The sequence below is a fragment of the Anoplolepis gracilipes genome, chromosome 2 (assembly GCF_047496725.1).
Source record: "Anoplolepis gracilipes chromosome 2, ASM4749672v1, whole genome shotgun sequence".
NCBI lineage: Eukaryota > Metazoa > Arthropoda > Insecta > Hymenoptera > Formicidae > Anoplolepis > Anoplolepis gracilipes.
The window spans coordinates 2,515,344-2,535,360 of NC_132971.1; the positions used below are offsets into that span (position 1 = coordinate 2,515,344).

The window sequence follows — 20,017 nt, forward strand, 5'->3', positions numbered from 1 at the left end:
AATATTTACAATATTTAAAAATATAAATTCAATAATTCACAATTATCGTCAATATTTACGTAAAACGTAAATATAAATAAAATATTGCCAAATAAAAATTAATAACTGTCTACATAAATGTAAATATTTTACAAGGAAATAAAAAATTCACGAAGACTGATCGTCAAATAATACATAACTTATATTGGTATTTGTTTTATGTTTATTGCGCACGTATCTACAGACATGGAGGACCACTTTGAACAGTAATAGCAGAATTTAAAACGCTATTTTCGTTGACACTCGTTACACAGAGGTCTTTTCAGATCTTGTCGGCGAGTAAAGGAATTTCTGCAGAATTTGTTAACACAAATATACTTCTCATACGACGATAAGCAGCACACATTGTTCTTCAGTGGAATCGGAGACAGTCAAACGTCACAAGAATTAACGCCTATAACAAATAATCCATTAGTGATAACGTGAATCAATCATTTATCACGTCAAGAAATGAAAGTTAATCAATGCATGCGCTAATTTATGTATCAGTAAAAAGATTAAGATAAAAGAATTACATCTCAAAAAAAAACAATTATTTCTCAGAAAAAACTTAAAATCATAAGACAAAATAGACAATTATATTCTTCAAATAATATATTTTTGAAATTTTTTATTCGATTACAAAGATTTCGATTCTACATTATCAAGTTCAATACGATAATGTTGCAAAAATATGTCTACAATAAAAATTTATTTTATTCGAGTAAACAATTTCTCGAAATCCTGCCACTCCAGAAAATACCATATGTAATAATTTACAAGCTTCAGTCTATGCACCTATAATCAACTACGTTGTCAAGAACAAAAAGTTATTAAATTTCTTAATAATCAGACATAGAATTTTCAAACGCGAATAATAAAAATTGATGTTTATAAATTATAAAGAGAATGTATTTGTTCGAATAATTTAAACAATATAAAAAACAAATAATTTAAACAATATAAAAAAATATACAACATAAATATTCACGTAAACAGAATAGAATTTATCATTCGATTGAGCGATATCACCATCGCATCGTTCAGACTATATCTCACAGCTGTCTTGCTCGGGAATCTTGATCTTCCCTTGTCAAATAAGATTCGTGAAACTCGTAACGTTCGCATCTCGCTTAACTATCTTGCTTGATGCGCATATCAAGGACATAAACTCGCTGATCGGGATGTATCCTACGCACGTGGGACCTCACGTTCGACGAGTGTTTGGTTCGATACGAGCAATAGGGACAGTTGAACCTCGGCAACTGACCGCACTGGAACTTGAGGTGATTATATAGATTGTTCTTGCGTGTAAACACGTTGCCGCACTTGTGGCAAGGGTAACTTCTGTTCTGGCGCGTATCGTCGGGATTATAGACGCACTGGGCTAATTGCACGTAATATCGTTGCGTGACAGCCGCTCGAGTCTCTGAAAACAGAAAATTTCGTAACGTAACTCGAGGCGAAAACTTGAAACGCGGATTAAGACAACATCTTGCGGCGAAGGGAGAACGTTTCCATTTCTTCCTAAGTCATCCTTAAGAGATACATCCCAGTATAGCTAGAACTTCTTATCGATCGCTTTCGTAAGACAATAAAAAATCCATTTTTTAATATTAATAGAGCTAAATAAGAGAGGAACCTGTTGCTAATTGTGCCCTAAAAAATCGATAAAATAAATAAAGTATAATTTAAACATTAATTTTAACATTAATTTACATAATAAGAGCATAATCTCATATTATATATTTTAACATGGAAAGGAAATAAAATGGTAAATGTTTTTCTATAAAATGGTATTTATTAGTACATTTTTAAATTATTTTTAAAGTAAATTCTCTTATTACAAATAAAATTTTAATTTATATAACTTGCGGTGATTCACCGAAGAAAATACAAACAATCAGCATTCAACAAAAGTAATTTAAATCTAACATCCAATCATCCAATCAACTTCCAATCACGCGGACAGGAATCTTATTTTTCGATTACGAAATTAATATTTTCGAATAATCGAAAAATCGATTAGAAAGTGTTATGAAATAAGAATACATAATATATAATATATGCACAAATATGCAAGTATGTTCACTTATATTGTCTCTATAGTGAAATTATAAATACTTTATCTTTAATGACGCAGAAGAGTAAGGAAAAATGGAATAACTTGGCACAATATAAAGGATTATAAATAGTAAGTTGATCTTTTTTAAAATACCACCGTATGTAAGATATACTTTATAGAAGCATCATACAAGAGTCACCATGATTTAGGCATGATCGATTCGAATACAGATATATCAATAAATGGAATTTGGACTGGAAAGAATTCAAGAGAATTGCGAGACTTCGGTCTTGCGTATGTCCACAACGTAGACTCGATTGCCAGGATGTATACGGCGTACATGGGCGCGAACGTTCGACGGATGCCTCGTCCTATAGACGCAGTAAGGACAATTGTATCTCGGCGGTTGGCCGCACTCGATTCTCCAGTGATACTGCAGGTTCTGCTTCATGCTGAACACGCTGCTGCAATTGCCGCAAGGAAAGCGCAATCTTGCGCGCTGATCGCTCCTGTTTGCGACCGACCGATTATAGCTTTTCTGCCACGTGTGCCTCAGCAGCAACTCGGAAGCTGCAAGAAGAAAGCACATAAGACGTCATTTATAAAGCCCGTCAAAATCATCGCGTCGTCTTTTTCACTAAATTTCTACACTGATTTTACATCCAACTGTTTAAAGAAAGAAAGAAAAACGCGCGAAAAAATAGTCTCTCCTCGAAATGAAAAATTTTTCGTGACAAGCAAATGTCAACTCCGATGTTCCAAAATATATATTTATATATATGTTATATAATATAGACAGCAATAGATAGAGCGTGTAACCGACAATTATACTCGTTTCAATGCACAAATGACAATAGATTTTTCGGGTAAAGGAGAAGGGGAGAGAAAAAAGAGGGACATTTCTCAAAACTACCGTGTGCGTGTATGTGTGGCTCAGTTAAAGACGATCCTTTATTCCGGGAAACGACACATCGCTCGTCGTACTTTACGCGACCGTCGAGCCGCCGTCTTGCTGCCAACTGAGAATGTCGACGACGTAGACCTCGCGATCGGGGTGCTTCCTGCGCACGTGGGCCCGCACGTTTGACGTATGCTTCGTCCGAAAGGAACAGTACGGGCAGTTGAACCGCGGTGACTGACCGCACGCGAATTTCAAATGATGCTGAAGATTATAGCGCCAATTGAAGGACCTGCCGCACTTCGGGCAGAGATACACCTGTCTGCAGACCTGCCGTGGATGCTGAGGATGCTTACGGACCGATCGCGGATTCGCGTTGTACCTACGTTGCATGTTCGCCAAAGAGTACTTGTCTCCTGAAAAATTCAGACATCCTATCGATTAGTCACGTAAATCGCTACTGTTCGCAAACGCGAATTAACAAAATTGATATAGAAAAATTATTCGTGTTGAGGGGATTTTTGTTACGTGATAACTGCGTGAAGATATAAATAATCGACATTTTTTTAAGATTAATAATATTATCATTAAGAATGTTACATTCGAGATATCTCGATGTACTCGACTGTCAATGAAGTAAAGTCGATAAACTTCTTATTGAACAATAAATCGCTTACATTTTTTATATCATAATAAAAGTACAAAAAAAATGGTAAAAAATAGTGCAGTAGATATTGTAGATTTTACTAATAATTTACATAGTAATATCGAGAAGCAATTTAATTTCGAACCAAAAAATATTCTTTATAAATTTTTTTCATACATATATATATATATGTGTGTGTGTGTGTGTGTGTGTGTGTGTGTGTGTGTGTGTGTGTAATTATTAGGCACAAAAATATTTTCAATCAATGTATTAAAATGATGAACCATTCCACCATAAATATTTATCTATAATGTCATTATATGGAGGACAACGTAGAACAAGTAATGAATAATTATGTAAACCTAATTAAAAGTCAGAGTCTCTTCAATCAATAAAATCATATATTTTTATTTCGGTTTTTTTGAGAGAAATTTAGATATATATTTAAAATTAATGTTGAAAGTCTATCAATATTTTACAGAAAAAAAATATTTTTTAAATAATTATCAAAGAATTGAAATAAAAAAAAAAAACACTCAACAAACAAAGATCATTTCGCTTCATCATTTACACATATTACAATTCCACTTTGTTCCATTAATCAGAAAATAATGCAGTATACCACTTATTATATAATAACAAATATATATTTGAAAAAAAAGTAGACATCTTATCAATAAATTCTGCACGTTCTCTCATGAGGAAGATCAAATTGCTCGTCTTTTCTCAAGGCTCTACGGAAAAAAAAAATCTAATTATTAAAAAAAAATTCACGCCACATTAAATAGCCCTGATTTTATACTAGGATTCTCCATCGATAACGTATACTTTTGCCGAAATGTTTCACAGACACGTACCTACGTACGTTTCATATGTATATATACTTGGTGCGATACATGCAATAAGGATAATTAAACTTTGGCAACTGACTGCACGCAAATTTTAAGTGACGGTAAAGCTTGTACTTGAATTTAAAGATACTCAGATATCTAACAATAAAAATCTCGGCCTCTCGTTGCTGTCAACAGCGGTGCTCGTGGATCTCCCATCGCTAAAAACGGAATACAATTTAAAACAGAGACGTTCCATTAGAAACCGTCGCCAGTGCGCAGTTTAAAACTCATGGAGATCTCGACGCGATTCGAAATTATCAATCTGAATATTTTGAAAGAATATAAGAGTCGAAGAGATGAACCCTGAGATCATAGTTTGACCCTGAACTTCAAATAATTAATGTTCTGTTCTTCTTATTGGAAACAACTTTTACTCGATATTAAAATATAATCTCTTGTATAAATTAAATTTTCACTTGCTTATTTAGTGCAATCTGTTTACAAAAAAACTCTAACAATTAATTCAATTCTCTAGGATCACATTTGATATTTTAAATATATTTTTAATAAATAATTTATTAACAATATATAATAATAAAGCTTCGTCATTAAAAATTGGATTGTTTAATTAAAAGTTGCAACATTCAATCTTAATTAATTACATCTATGCGAGTAGTGAAGATAAATGTAAACGAAAACTTATACACGTAAATGTAAATCGTACAGAAGATATACATATATCATAAAGAATACAGATGTTAAAATTCAATAACGTTTTTATTTGGTACATACATTTTTGGTCATGCAATTTTTATAATATAATAAAATATTAAATAAAACTTAAGAAAATATATATAAACATTTTAAAAAAAGTTCCTTTATAAAATTCATAGTAAACAATATAACTGCGTAAATATATTTAAAGAAAGTCTATATAATATTTTATATTTAATAATACTGAACCATATGTATCACAATCATTTAATTCGCAACGCGCGACACATACACATTCGCACGTACACAATTGACACATATATAATTTGAGATATGTATGGCAGAATTTAAATTAAATTAAATGCAATTAAAAGCTTTATGCAAATTTTATGAGCTTAATTATCGCAGTACGCTACTATATTCCTCATTAACCCTCCGTTAAGCGCAATATTTTTCCATTATTTGTCTGTGCTTTAAAACAATTTCTTTAGCACTTGGCTAATAGACCAGGCATTAAATAAATATGTAAAAAATAATCAATATGTATACAAATTGATTAATATTATATATATGTACAATAAATAAAAAGATCGATGTGTTTACTTAATAATACCTATTGGATATTGCGTCTAACGGAGGGTTAAATATACTATTTTAAAACTATTATTATTATATTATAATACAAAATTTTTTCAGAGCAAAAAATATGAAATTTTATGTTAATTCTGATATGATAATGTAATGTAATGTAAACGCTAAATGATAATATCCTTTAAAACCAATTATATAATCGCAAAAACAATGCAATAATCGTAAATAATAAGTGATTATTTATGTGTTGCCTCCTATCGGCTACAAAAACAATTTTTGCATCATAAACAATAATGATATAATCTGAGCAATATATTATTAATAATTTTAGAATAATAATAAGTGATTAGTTAACACTTAAATGTAACAATAAAAAATAAAACAAATGACAATATATACAATTATACATATAATTTTAGACAATTAGTACGGACTAAACTCTTAGGTGATTTTTAATATAAATAAATTATATATAATAATCATATGATGAAGGACAATGAAATGGCGGTATTCTACATTTATAGCACACTTGTACGTTGTCAAAAAAATACTGATCTAGTATGTTACTTATAAGATTATTTTTTAAAGCTTTTCCAAATTTCTCAGTTTCCACATGTGCTTCGTAGCTAAAGAAAGCTACTTGTCATGTAGAAAGACTAACAATTCCTTATATTTTTCTAATAACAAAACATTTTTCAATTCTCTTTTACAATTCTCCTAGACTATTGTACGAAAGCGAATAATGAATTTTTCTGACTAATCGCGTAACAAGAAGACACTATTATTGGCACTAATCTTCCGTTTTCTTTTTTATATATATATAAATCATTGTACCTTCTTCAAGTTAGAATATCTTCCACTTGCAGCTTTGGGTAATTCTTCGAGTCGATTAAGCGAACTTAAACTATGAAAAGCGAGAACAATCGATGTTGACTCAGAAATCTGGGGTGTCCTTCATTCCTGAAAAAAAAGAGAATATCCATAGGTCCATTATATATTATAACTCGCGAGATCTATGGAAATGTCTTACGGTATTCTTCGTAATTACGAACAATACCGTACAACAAGGACGGAGGAATAAGAACTTCGATCTCTACCGTTCTTCCTAGTTGCGGTTCTTTGGCGGGAGAAGAATCTTCTTTCGAAGAGCGAGCGAGCCTCTTTGATCTTCGTGGCTCGTCATTCTTCGGAACGAAGAACAACGTCGATCTTGCAAATCGATGTCTGTGATATCAGGAGCCGTGCTGTTGTTGCTATTGTTTCTGCTTGCCCAGGTCGACAAAATACACATCCTTACCATCATGGCATTTGCGGATATGTCGTCGCGCGTTCGATTCGTGCTTAGCACAGTAAACGCAGTACGGACACTTAAATCGCGGCCTCTGGCCGCACTCGTATCTCTGATGGTAGGTCAAACCGCCCTTGCGGCTGAAGGCGCTATTGCAACTCGTGCAGGGAAACTTCTTCGCATTTGTCCCGATCATCGTCGAGGCTGTCGTTGTTATCATCGTCAACGGATACGACTGGCGGGCGTAGCCCTGCGTGCCGTCCGTAAACGTACAGTAATTCACCCGAATTTGGCCTGAAACAAAAAAGACGTGCCGCTCGCGTCAAAGCTCCTCGCGACACGATATAAGAGATAACGAAGAAGACTCGATTATGATTTATGCATGTCAAACCTTCTTCAGTAACAGTCAAATAAAACGGTGATAAGCGAGTGTGTGATCTTCGTGAAATTGAAAAATTGTTGCTAAACGCAGATGTCTATTTTATCGTTGGAAGAATAATGAGAGTAAGCAACAATAAATGATACGAGTATTGATCTGATATTATACATTCATATAATTTTATTCTAAAAAAAAAAACAATAAATGGTATTTCATACTTGTACAAAATCACAAAAATTTATATATATATATATATATATATATATATATATATATATAATATGTTATATGCATATAACTAATAAATTAATAAAATTACAATATCGAAGAATCAATAATGTATTTATGTCAAATATTTCAAATTTTAATCAACGATTTATAATCTTATAGAGAATTTGGTTGGACGCCTTTAACATATACATCAGTGCCTGTGCAACATATACTAATGCATTTAATCGAATTCGCTATTAGATACTTTAAGTTTAGAGAGAGATATTATTTATAATTTGATAAAGATTAAAAATCTTCCGAAGGAGAGAGTTACAACTTCATGATGACAGTATCTTCGGTGATGTTAGAGGCGCTTGCGTATCACGTCAACCTCACGGCCTTCGTGCTTTCTGCGCACATGAGCACGTATGTTGGATGACTTTTTCGAGGCGTATTCGCAATAGGGACAGAAGAAGCCCGGTGGTAGCCCACACTCTAACTTCATGTGCGAGTAGAGATTGTTCTTCCGGCTGAAGACGCTGTTGCAGCTCAAGCAAGGGAACTTAGACGGTGAAATGTGCAGAATGGATGGTATATTGGAGCCGCTCAAGCGTACCAAATCTGTAAGAAAACGTTGGGAACTCGTCAGAGTTCGACAAGAAATCACGGCGTCCATCTATCGATAATGTAGTCGCGCATAACGGAATAAAACGGAGATGAAAAGATCTCAAAAGAACACATTTTCTGTTTTGCAAAGAATCGCAGCCATCGATTATGAGACATTTCTACAGTGCATAGTGAATTGCGAAAAATCGATGCTAAGTTGAATCGAATAAAATTCATCTTCCAGTGACGTGCAATAAAAATCTCACGTAAAAATGTAAACTCATGTAAAAAAATATAACACAAACTCATCATTTATTTACATAATTTTCAAAATGATTTTGATTTAATTTGATTTGGTTTTAATTCTAATTCTAATTCTAATTTTAATTTTGATTTTGAGTGTGATGAAATTTGTTAGGATAGAGATTTGAGAGTTAAATAATTTGATTTTAAAGTACAGAGTTCTGTTTTAGTTCTGGAGTTGATTAAAAGTTATTTCATTTTAGTGTTTAGTTTATTATTATTGTGTTTGAGATATTTTAGTTAGTATGTAGTCATGAGGTTCAAGAAATTTATATATATTGACACTTACACTACACTACAATACGTAAAACCCAAAATTACAAATGTAAAACCGAGAGTCATCCAAAACCATAAGACATGGATTAAAAATAAATAAATAATAATAAATAATATATAATTTTCAAAATAATGCAATATATATATATGTGAGAGAAAAAATGCATGCTTAAACAGAAACTTAAACTTTAAACAGCTTGTATTTCATACATAAATCGAATTTAAATGTTTAATAAGTTATCAAATATATATTAATTAGAATTTAGATTTTGACTTCAAATCATTATCGCACAAAATCCGATTAAACATATCTACTTTTAGGTCGCATTAAACTCGCTGCCAATATGAAGTCCGCGAATGTCCGCGCGTACATTTAAGGTCTTCTTCGAGAGGTAGAGCAGTAAGGACAACTGAATCTTGGCTGTTGGCTACACTCGTACTTTAGATGCTTCTTTAGATACTTGTCGTTCTTCTGGTTGAAAGACACTGTTCAATTCAAACAAGGGAACTTAATTTCTTGGTAAAGTGCGCACATGTCCTTATTAAGGAGCAATCGGTCGAAAAAAAAAAAACTGCAAATAAAAGAGAGAATTGCAAAAGCGTGGATAACATTATTTGTCGAGTCGCTATGCATTTTCAATTTTTTTAATAAATAAAAGCGAGAGAAGACAAATCAGATATAAGTGTATTAAAGAGAAATTATATTTTTTATCGATAAATTTAGTAAACAAAAGACAATAAGTTTATTTTAAACATATATCTACGGGTCGCTTCGCAATAGTTAGAATTATTATTTCAAGGAGAACAGTTTTATTTTTCATCTTAGTTTGAAAGTACCACTCGACTGACTTTGTTAATGAATGGTAACACGACGTTTTTAACAGTACTGGGAAGAACGCTTCGCTTCGCGAACGTTTCACTTGCGCTTCAGATCGATACACCAGACTAACTCGCCGCGATGCCTACGGCGCACGTGCTTGTAAAGGTTTGAGATCAGTTTCGACCGATGAATACAGTAAGGACACTGGAATCTTGGTGGTTGCCCGCACTCGTAGATCAGGTGTTCCCGTAGACCCTTCCGTCTCAAGAACACGCTCGTGCAATTCGGACAGCGGAAAGCCCGACTCGCACTTGTCCTCCCGGTGGATCTGAAAACTAAAAGTACAAGCCTTCGTTAGAGGCCGCGTGATCGCGAGTATCGAACGAGAAAAGCTCGATTCCCAAACTTCAACAAACGCCGACAAACGCCGACAAACGCCTTTACGCTCGAGAAGGCGTAGAAATAGCAGAAAATCCTTGAGAATTGGATTAAGGCTTGCGTTGGCGAGACAGCACGTTACTACTAACAATAAATAAAAAATTGTAAAGAACTCTTCGTCAAAAAACCAAGAGAAGAAAAACAACCTCAAATCACTTAAAGTATCATCATTTGAGTGCGCTCTAAAGAGCGAACAAAATCAATTGATCGAGGATCGTATCGAAATCGGGATCGCGACTCGATGTCGATACTTGGGACAGTTGATGGAATCAAAAGGTTACTCGGGGATTTTAAACTCGGGATGAAATACTGCGTTTTATTATTGCTACGATCGACGATAGATGCCACGGGCGTTATATTGAAAATTGGACGATAAACGTCGCGTATCCTCAACGTAAATCGCGCGATCCTTGTGCTTCCTCCGTATATGCTGCTGCACGTTCGATGTCTTCTTCGAAATGAGATCACAATATGGGCATTTGAAACGAGGCGGTTGACCGCATTCGTATTTTATATGCGTCACCAGGCTGCCTTTCTTGTTGTATACTCTCGCACATTTCGCGCAGGGAAAGATATTGTTAGAGATATTCCGAGAGCAGTCGTTTACGTCTCCTATCAACCTGAGGGACGCACAGAAACCTGCAAACGAAAATCCAATGTCAGAAAATGTCACAAAACTCGCGTGCGATATTGAGATATATTTTTTCTTCATTCCACTATTATTATTACCATCCCATACAGGTTCAATATTAGCTGTTAGAACAAATGCGTTATCAGCACAATTAAAACTTGATATGAAATGATACAAACATAAATAAAAATAAAAAATCAAATCATATTTTCAAAAGACTAATCATTAATTTACTTTAGCTTCTATTGCGTTAAATCTCATCGTTGTAAATTATATATTATTATAGCAATTATTATCACATCCCGTTTTTCTTCATTATCGATTTGATTCTTCAATTTCCGTACAATTCATGCTGCTACCTATTCAATACACAAAATTAATGATAATAATATAAATAACAATTATAAGCAACAATAAAAGAAACAAATAAAAAGCACATTTTAATATGTTTAAATTATAAATATATAATTAGCATTAGTAGCATTTCACATATTTGCTTTATTCCAGATATACAATTTATTAATAACTTACACGATTCTCTATACAACTGCGTCGATATTTGTATATTTTTATCTCTTCGCACAAAGATACAATTTATTCCTGTATAGTAACGATATTCATTAATCGATAAATGTCGTGAACATAGACCGCGCAACCTTCATGCTTTCGACGAATATGTTTCTGTATGTTGGATGATTTTTTAGAGATTAGGTCGCAATAAGGGCATTTGAACCGGGGCGGTTGACCACATTCGTATCTTAGATGCGTAATAAGACTTTTCTTCTGTCTGAAAACGCTCGGACAGCTACCGCAGGGATACCTTGTAATACTTGATACAAAGCTTCTGTCCCGATGATCGATGTTCGACCTTAATAATGAAGACGAGAAATCTTTCATCCCTGAAAAGCACCACATGTCAATTAATATAATGCATTTTTTATCACAAGCGGCTAAAACATTTAAATAAAACACTGAATATAGACTAATAAAAAAATTGGTATGATTTAAAAATTTGTTTTCTCAATTTTTTCTAAATTTATATCCACTTAATTATAATTCACCATTGTACATATAAAAACAGCCACAACTTTATTAAAAAATTACATTTATAGATAAATTAAAAAATCAGGATTTCTTGGACAACGTGTTAGGAAATATTTAGACTGAATATGCATCTTTAAAAAAAGAACTTTATTTTAAACGTTTCAATAACAAATTTTTAAAGATTTATATTTTTAGTATTTATAAAGACATGAATGCTTTTTCACATATGAACACACATACATAACACGCGCACATACGTACATAAACAATAATAATAAATAAATAATAAATATAATAAATAAATATAAAATAAACATTTATAATTTTGATGTGATTATCATTAAATACGTAACAAATAATTAATTTAGTGAAATTATTCAATTACAAGTTATCAATAAATATACATGTAGCAAATAACTGCCTGTGATATGTTGTATATTAATTCTTTTATAGATTACAAAAATCAACTTTTACACGTAACATAATAATACTATTTTTCCAGTAATTTTTCTATCTCTTTAAAAAATTAAATATTATTTTTAAAAAATTCAGTGACAAAAAAATTAAAATAATTATTATGGCAGACATACTGTACGTATATTTTTTATGTTCAAAAAATCTATCTTTTAAATAAAGTATGGAAGATATCAAAAATGCGAAAAAATGTCCTATAAAACGTAATAATTTCACGAGATTATGCATAAAACGTAATTATTTCATTGGATTATGCATGTCTGTATTTAAAGAATGTTGATTGTTTAAAAGAACAATGTTCTAAGAGAACGTGTTCTTCATTTATCATTGCTAATACTATTCTAACATTTCTAATATCTCTCTCTTCTTTAGTAAAAAACGTATCTTGTACAAAATTATTAATAATATGTTATTAATAAAGTTCATTATAATAAAATTCCTTTACAAAATCCTCAACAAGTCCTTAATAAAATTCATTTTTCACATGTATTTTTTTATATTCGAAACAATATATAATTGCTTGTAATCGCTGCTTAAAGTAAGAGTTTTAGTTGTGATTAGTAAAGATTTGTAATTACTTAAAATTATTTACCAAATTAGCGATTAAGCTACTCAGGAAACTTACGAATGTTGAATTTCGTCAACTTTAAATTAATGGCAATCATAATAAATGTTAATATCATAAATAAATTATACAAACAATTTTATGATAACGTATAATTTTTATACATTTTTTATGATAACATATATAATTTTATATACGCATCGTAAAATCATGTGATTATATCTTCTTGGAAATGCTCGTCTTATTATTTCCCAATTATATTCGTTACAAGAAACAAATGTTTGCTTTAAAGCTTTCTCAACGATTTTATCAATCAAAGAATCTCTCCGACCCGCTGTTTCTCCGTCATCGATTCGCATCTTCAATAGCGAACTCGCGACAGCTGCTTGTAGAGATCGATGATCTGCAGCTTCTTATCCTTATGCATTCTTCGTACGTGCACGTACATGTTCGACGAGAACTTGGCCTTCTTCGTGCAGTATGGACACTGATAACGCGGTTCCTTGCCGCATTGAAACTGGCAGTGCGTCTTCATGTCGGATAGCCTAGTGTAACCGCTGTTGCATCTGGGACAATGGAATTTCTTTCTTGCGATCGAGCTCTGCACGACTACGCTGTCCGGCCAGCGAGAGGCGGCGATCGGTGCCACGGTTGTTTCCTGACGACGAGTCGAGTCGACGTAGATATAAGAATTCTCCTTCGCCTTCTTCATCGCGTCCAGGTTGTCCCCTCGCGACTGATAGGCGTCCGCGGCCACGCCATTTCCGGACATTACCTCGGGATGTGCGTATGACGGATGATGAATTTGCCCGTAAAGCGGATCTAGAAAAATAATCGAATTTCGGGCTGCAGTTAGTGGCATCGCTAGGGAGATCGCCAGGTCTAAGTCACGACATCGGATAGAGAAAACATTTTCGTCCATGCTCTTCGATTATCTACGCAATCGGTCCACGAAGAACCATCACACATATAATACGAATTATAATACTACGGCAGATAGATAGATATTAAAGTAAGAGTGTCGCCTATATCACAGATATACTTCTGGAACACCAACCTGCAGATATCCGGGAATATAACACATATCGATACATCGAGTACAACATTGACTTGTGTCGTTTATTTATAATACATAATTGAATATATACATCTCATTTTTATTCCTATTATTATTGAGCACCTCTCAATATTCCAAAATTCATCATTCATCAATTTTTGTGAATGGGAAAAAACCCAAATATATATATCAGATATAGAAAAACTTGAGAATACCGCAGTGACTCGGCGGTAATTCACTAAAGTGTCGCGGCCTGTTTATTCAAATCTATTATATATATCGGCAGATCGCTATGCATGCTGCGCACATGGGCGTACATGTTTGACGACACCTTCGCCCGTTTACGACAATACGGGCATTGGAATTTCGGTTCCTGTCCACACTGGAACCGCACGTGCTTCTTCATATCACCTAGATACTTGTATCTGTTACCGCATTTGGGACACTGATACCGCCGCTGTCCATCATCTCGCTGCTTCGTCGCATTCTCGGGATACCAATCGGAGCCGTAGGTGTTGTTGGACTCACACACAAGTTGAACATTGGTGTCTCCGAAACCGCCGCCGTCGTAACCCTGCGACGAAGTCGTAGCGTGAAGGACGAGATGCTGCTCCAACGACATCGCGTTGGAATAGTCGGGCAGATCCTTCTCGTGATATTGAACAATTCCTGAAAAAAAATCGTCCCCGCGAGGATAAACCTCGATAAACTGAATTTTGCTCACGAACGTTATAAATAGCATAAGAATAATTAATTACTCGTTATCATACTCGCGCATTCAATATTTAAATAGGTAAATGTTAAAGCGTTTATTGTATTCTTTTCTTGATACAATATTAAAATGGAACGCTCTTAAATGCTATAAGGGTACACAAATGTTTTTCTCAGATCGAAAAATGTTAAAAGTATATGTGTACATACAAATAATTTATATTTATTATAAACTGTATGTAAATAGTCAAATACAAAATATTGAAATATTAAAGCATAAATTAATTTTTTCGAGATTACTTGTAAGGTATTACAAGCACATAACTAAATGAGGAATAGAATAGTAACATAATTGTAATTTATCATACATTATGTATATAATTTAGATCGCAAAGATAATTTATTATACATATGTTTTTCACACGACCCATAGGCTTCGTACTAATTCTTCAAAGAAAAATATATTTATATTTCCTCAAAAGCAGTGTAATATAACTAATCACAAAAAAAATTGTTAGTAAAAGTTCTAAGTTTTATTTCTCGCTTATCATCTCAATAACATTGGGATTTCGGCTACCTACTATTGAAATATCTTCTCAGATTTTCACGTTTTATATAAATCATTTAGCATTACAGCAATTGTAGGAAGGAAACGATATAATGATCCCTAGGTTTGCTTGCGTCATATGATATCTTATCACATCCTACTGCAAGAACTTTCCGGTAGCAACGCCAATTTTGCATCACCTACACACCTGAATGGATCGATCGCCGGTTCCACCAAACGTCGTCAACAAACATCTGAAATAGAACAAAAAAAAACACAGAAAAAACACTGATCAACCAAGTAAGGTTGACGAATAACTTACGAACTCGTAACTTCACGAGCTATGCTGAATGAATCAGTATAGGGAGCTAAAGGACTACGAGATAAGAAAAGATAAGAAAAAAAATTAACGATGTATATAGAAATCTTAGTATCTCATATATTCTTTCATTAACTTAAAGGCGATCTTCTCTAAATCAAACTATTATAAATCGCAGGTCTCTGAATCTTTAATCTTAAAAGTCTTAGCAGTTAAAATTAGACATGTATTAGTAAAACTAACAGTTTTGGTTGTCTATCAAGCTTCATTCGCCAATATTCCTAAGTAAATCTGTATAATTATATCTTAAAATTATGTATTAAATGTTAAAGAAAAATCTGTTCCAAATGTATCAATTATTCTATATATATGACATATTTACTCATCATAAAATTTCTGCAAAAATAGTATACACACATCTATGTTCAGCAATACGTTGAAATCTGTAAATTATAAATTTCTTTTTTCTGTATAAGAGAGTTATAAATATATAAGTAAAATATAATACAAACAAAAAAGTATAAACAAAATAGACTTTGTTAGATATGTATACTAATTAAAATTATCTGCTATCAAAGAAGAAGGAGTAAAATGAAAAATTTTATTAATCAGTTTGCATAATAATAAAATGTTATGTTACAAAACAAGATAAAGAATGGTGTTGATTTAATTTAATTCGCAATAGAAAAAAAATGTTATTTATGATACACTCAGAATTACAAAACAACATAGTTCTGTTTTCACTATTTCTTTGTGTATCATAGTTGGATCTAACATATAAAGAAAAAACTGAATTAATCATGATCAACGCAAAACACCAACAAAATTTTAAATAATTATTTCAGTAATTTTTAATCACAAATATATTAAACATATCTTTGAAAAGTATTTTTTATTTTCTCTTAAAAAAGATATTGAAAACTTTATTTTATATTTATTGTTAACGTGAAATTAACATCCCGTGGAAAAAAATATTTTGCCTATTTAAAAAAAATATAATTTGTTATAAAATATTTTCCAAAAATAATGCGACAAATTCCACGAAGATAACAGAAAAGCGCGATTTATCGAACAGTAAGTGTTTCATGATAAATAAATACGTTATGTAACAAGAAAAACATTAACGTCGCAAATCATTTTATTTGATTAACTTTAATACTCGATGCTAGAGTCGTCTATGAAAAGTTCCTCTGGTGTGTTTTCTCGTTTTATCTTTCTGGCGCGTTGCTTTTTCACGCAATGATTCTGTTTATGACGCTCCGTTATATATATTCCCTGCATAGTTTTACCGCAATCCGGACAAGTAACTGTTTTTTTACATTCGTGCTTCTGATGATATCTCAAAGCTTTCCCCTGCGCGTAATTACGACCGCACTCTACGCATTTGAATTTGCCAGCTTCCCTATTGGTTTTGGAGTCTGGGTTCGATATACACGTCATCGTGATGTGCTTAATGAGGTTCACGCGTCTGCCGAACACAAGACCGCAATGCGGGCATTTGTGTTCCTGAACAACATTTTTCGAATCCGTCCAAGGCGAAGAATTGTCGTCATCACTCTCGGTCTTCTGACTGTCGCTTAAAGTGATCACTTTGATACTGTTAGAACGCCCTCTACTCGTTGAAGGACCTGGCGTAGTACTCGTTGAAGGATCTGGCGTAGCCTCGCCATTAGTAAAGTTGTTTTCTTTCCTGCTTTTATACTTATTCTTTTCCTTTTCTTTTTCTAAAAGTGTATTTTCCTTCGACCTCTTTTTTTTCATCACTCTTCTTTTTCTCTCTGTAACATTATAATAAATATATACTTTAAAACAAGAGCAACAACGGTATATTTAATGTATTATTGACAAACTACCGAGAATTTTCCTCATTACATATACGGTAAAAAATTTCCATAGCCAGTCATAGCCGATTATGTAACTAAACTAAATAAAATAGAAAACTAAGAGAAATAATAAGAACAAAAATCGCACACATGCAAGTATTTTAGTCATAAATTATAAAGAAAGGAAGATGTCGAATCGACATCAAAATAGTTCTTAAAAAGCGCAAAACGATCGCGCTGTGGGAATATTTTATTACTATATAAGCCCGTGTAACATTACGAGATTTAATGTCACGATAGTGTGTTATTTGAATAAACATTCGATGTAAAACGCAAATACAAAAAGACAGTAACTTGAAAAATTTTTGCATTTATTGATAGAAATCAATGATGGTTTTTTTACACTTTCGATCCATTTGCTTCATAAAGTAATCAGCATTCTTCATAAAGACTATTGTCGCGAACAAATAATCTGAAAGCAAAAAAAGAAGCTGGTTAGCAAAAATAAACATAATCAAGCAAACAAAATCACAAAGAAGAATCTGTAAATAAGGAATTGTCCGATCGTGCAAGTCTTTCTTAAACGTCGTATAGACATATTAAAATTATTGAAACAAATCGGACATTTATGCTGAAATTCAAGCGTATTTGTACTTAAGTGGGATCGGAAAAAAAAAACACAACTTTCACTTTAGAAATATTCAAGTGTAATTTATATACATACGTCGTAATGTATATCACAATAATTCTTTGATCTGGTATTAGGTTGCTCTATAAACGATACGAATCATATAGGCCAGTATATTGCACTTCAGTCTACCAGTGTAAATATCTCAATGAAAACTCATTATTAGAAAAAAAAACTTTGAAGTTTCCTCACTTGATCTCCGATATTTATCGCCAAAAAGCGACGGGTTACATTCAAAACATGCTGTTAAATATCAAACAACAAGGAAAGATCGCTAAAATTCATCCTTAGGTCGGATTCATGTCCTTAAGTCAGAACGCGCGTTAACAAAGCTGGAAGCACGAGGCTTTCTGGCGATGCCTCCGCAGGCTACTGCTGTGCAGAAACGTCTTGCCGCAGACGTTGCACTTCTGCGTGCGGCCACACTCGTGCCTCACATGGAAGATGAGATGCGACTGCTTGGAGTAGCAGGCGCCGCACTGCGTGCAAGAGAACGGCCTGATCTTCTGCGACTGGTGACAAGTCGACCTGGGATTCCAGTAGCAAGAGCTCTTCTGATGGCTCCTTAGATGGCCCGACTGCGTGAAACCCTTGCCGCAGTACTTGCAACTGTACTTTCTCTTGGCACCTTCGCCGCGCGTCGAATTGTTCGCGGCTAGCTCCAACTCTGCAACACATCGAATCCGTCAGTCGATCGCGTTCTGATCTTCGAATAAGCAGGACACAAAATTAACGTCCGGAGAAAGCAATATTCTCTGACGGAATATGTTTATTTGAAGCTCGAAGTTTACAGAAACGTATTGCTCACCTAAATCTTTAATCATTTGCGGGCAAAAATAATTCTCGGCAATCGATATTTTTGACAAATCAATGTTTTTTTTTTTTTCTAATATTTGTTCTCTAAATAATAGATAATATCAATTAACTGTTATTATACAGAATGTTTCAGAAATAGGTGTGCGATCAAATTTTAAAAATATATTGTGATAATTTTTATCATTTTCTCTGTTTCTAATTTGAGAATTTTATTCGCCGCAAAAGATTAAACTTTTTGACACAGAGTTGCAAAATATATCTCATGCGTACAAATAAATTAAACGTATGAATATTAATCGGTCCTCTGTAAAACGAATAGGGGAAATATAATGTTTGGGATTACGTGCTTGTAGCACTCACATACGATATTTTTTCAGCAAGAAAGAAAATACACGATGCTGCTTACTCTCACATTGGCTGTCAAAATTTATTATACAACTCGGCAATGTGCACCGAGCGTATTCGTGACGGAATCAATGTTGCAGTTCAAAAAGTAAAAGCAATAATATCGTTTAAATTTATTACACGTTACAAACATGGAATGCGATATAATGCAATATTTTGACAAAGAAAATTAATATTATTTCCAAAAACAAAATTATTATAAGTAGGTAAATCAACGTAAATAAGTTGATATTATACTAATTTATTGCATATTTATTGTATCAAATCCGCGACAATTAAACTAAATATTTAAAAAAAAAAGGGAAAGACTAATAAACATCACTGAACACAGTACGAATAAGAACGCATAAATTAACAATACTAATCACGTACAATTGTATTGTAATCTTTATATATTCGTACATCAAGTGTACACATAGACATAAAGTCTGTGTAATTTGCTTAACTTCACGGATTTTTTAACAACAGAATTAACGCTTTAGATCGCAGAAAGTGTTACTTTGGCGTATAAGGCACGATAACTTTCTATGTCTATACAGGCTGTTCGATTGCAGAAAAGTCTTGCCGCAATGATCGCACTTTAAAGTCCTACCACAATCGTGACGTACGTGCCACGTTAGAGAACTCTGTTTCGAATACGAGGCGCCGCATCCGGTACATGAGAACGGTTTCGATTTCTGCGCATGATAGCACTCGGAACTCGGATTCCAATAACAGCTCTTCTTCAGATGAGCGTGAAGAATGCGCTTAAGGGTGAAGCCCTTGCTGCAGTATTCGCAGGTATATGTTCTGACGATGGACGTGCTGAATTCTATAACAATTAACACGATTCGCCATTTAGTACGGTTAATT

At 33.2% G+C, this 20,017-nt stretch overlaps 1 protein-coding gene across 44 annotated transcripts in view; it reads right to left on the reverse strand.

Annotated features, from left to right (window-relative positions):
* LOC140676205 (uncharacterized) overlaps positions 1–20,017 on the reverse strand; it is a 229,874-nt gene that overhangs the window by 171,087 nt on the left and 38,770 nt on the right. For 2 of the 44 annotated variants that reach the window (XM_072911008.1, XM_072911009.1), the window contains exon 7: positions 16,468–17,211. The exons of 35 other annotated variants lie outside the window; for them this stretch is intronic. In XM_072911008.1, the coding sequence (XP_072767109.1) occupies positions 16,586–17,211 (626 nt within the window). In that variant the 3' untranslated portion in view covers positions 16,468–16,585. Of the gene's footprint in view, positions 1–3,009; positions 3,398–7,885; positions 8,264–9,504; positions 9,983–10,385; positions 10,725–11,295; positions 11,616–16,466; positions 17,212–18,044; positions 18,612–20,017 lie in introns of those variants that run through there. 7 more of the 44 variants (XM_072911024.1, XM_072911050.1, XM_072911053.1 and 4 more) reach the window with 7 other exon arrangements.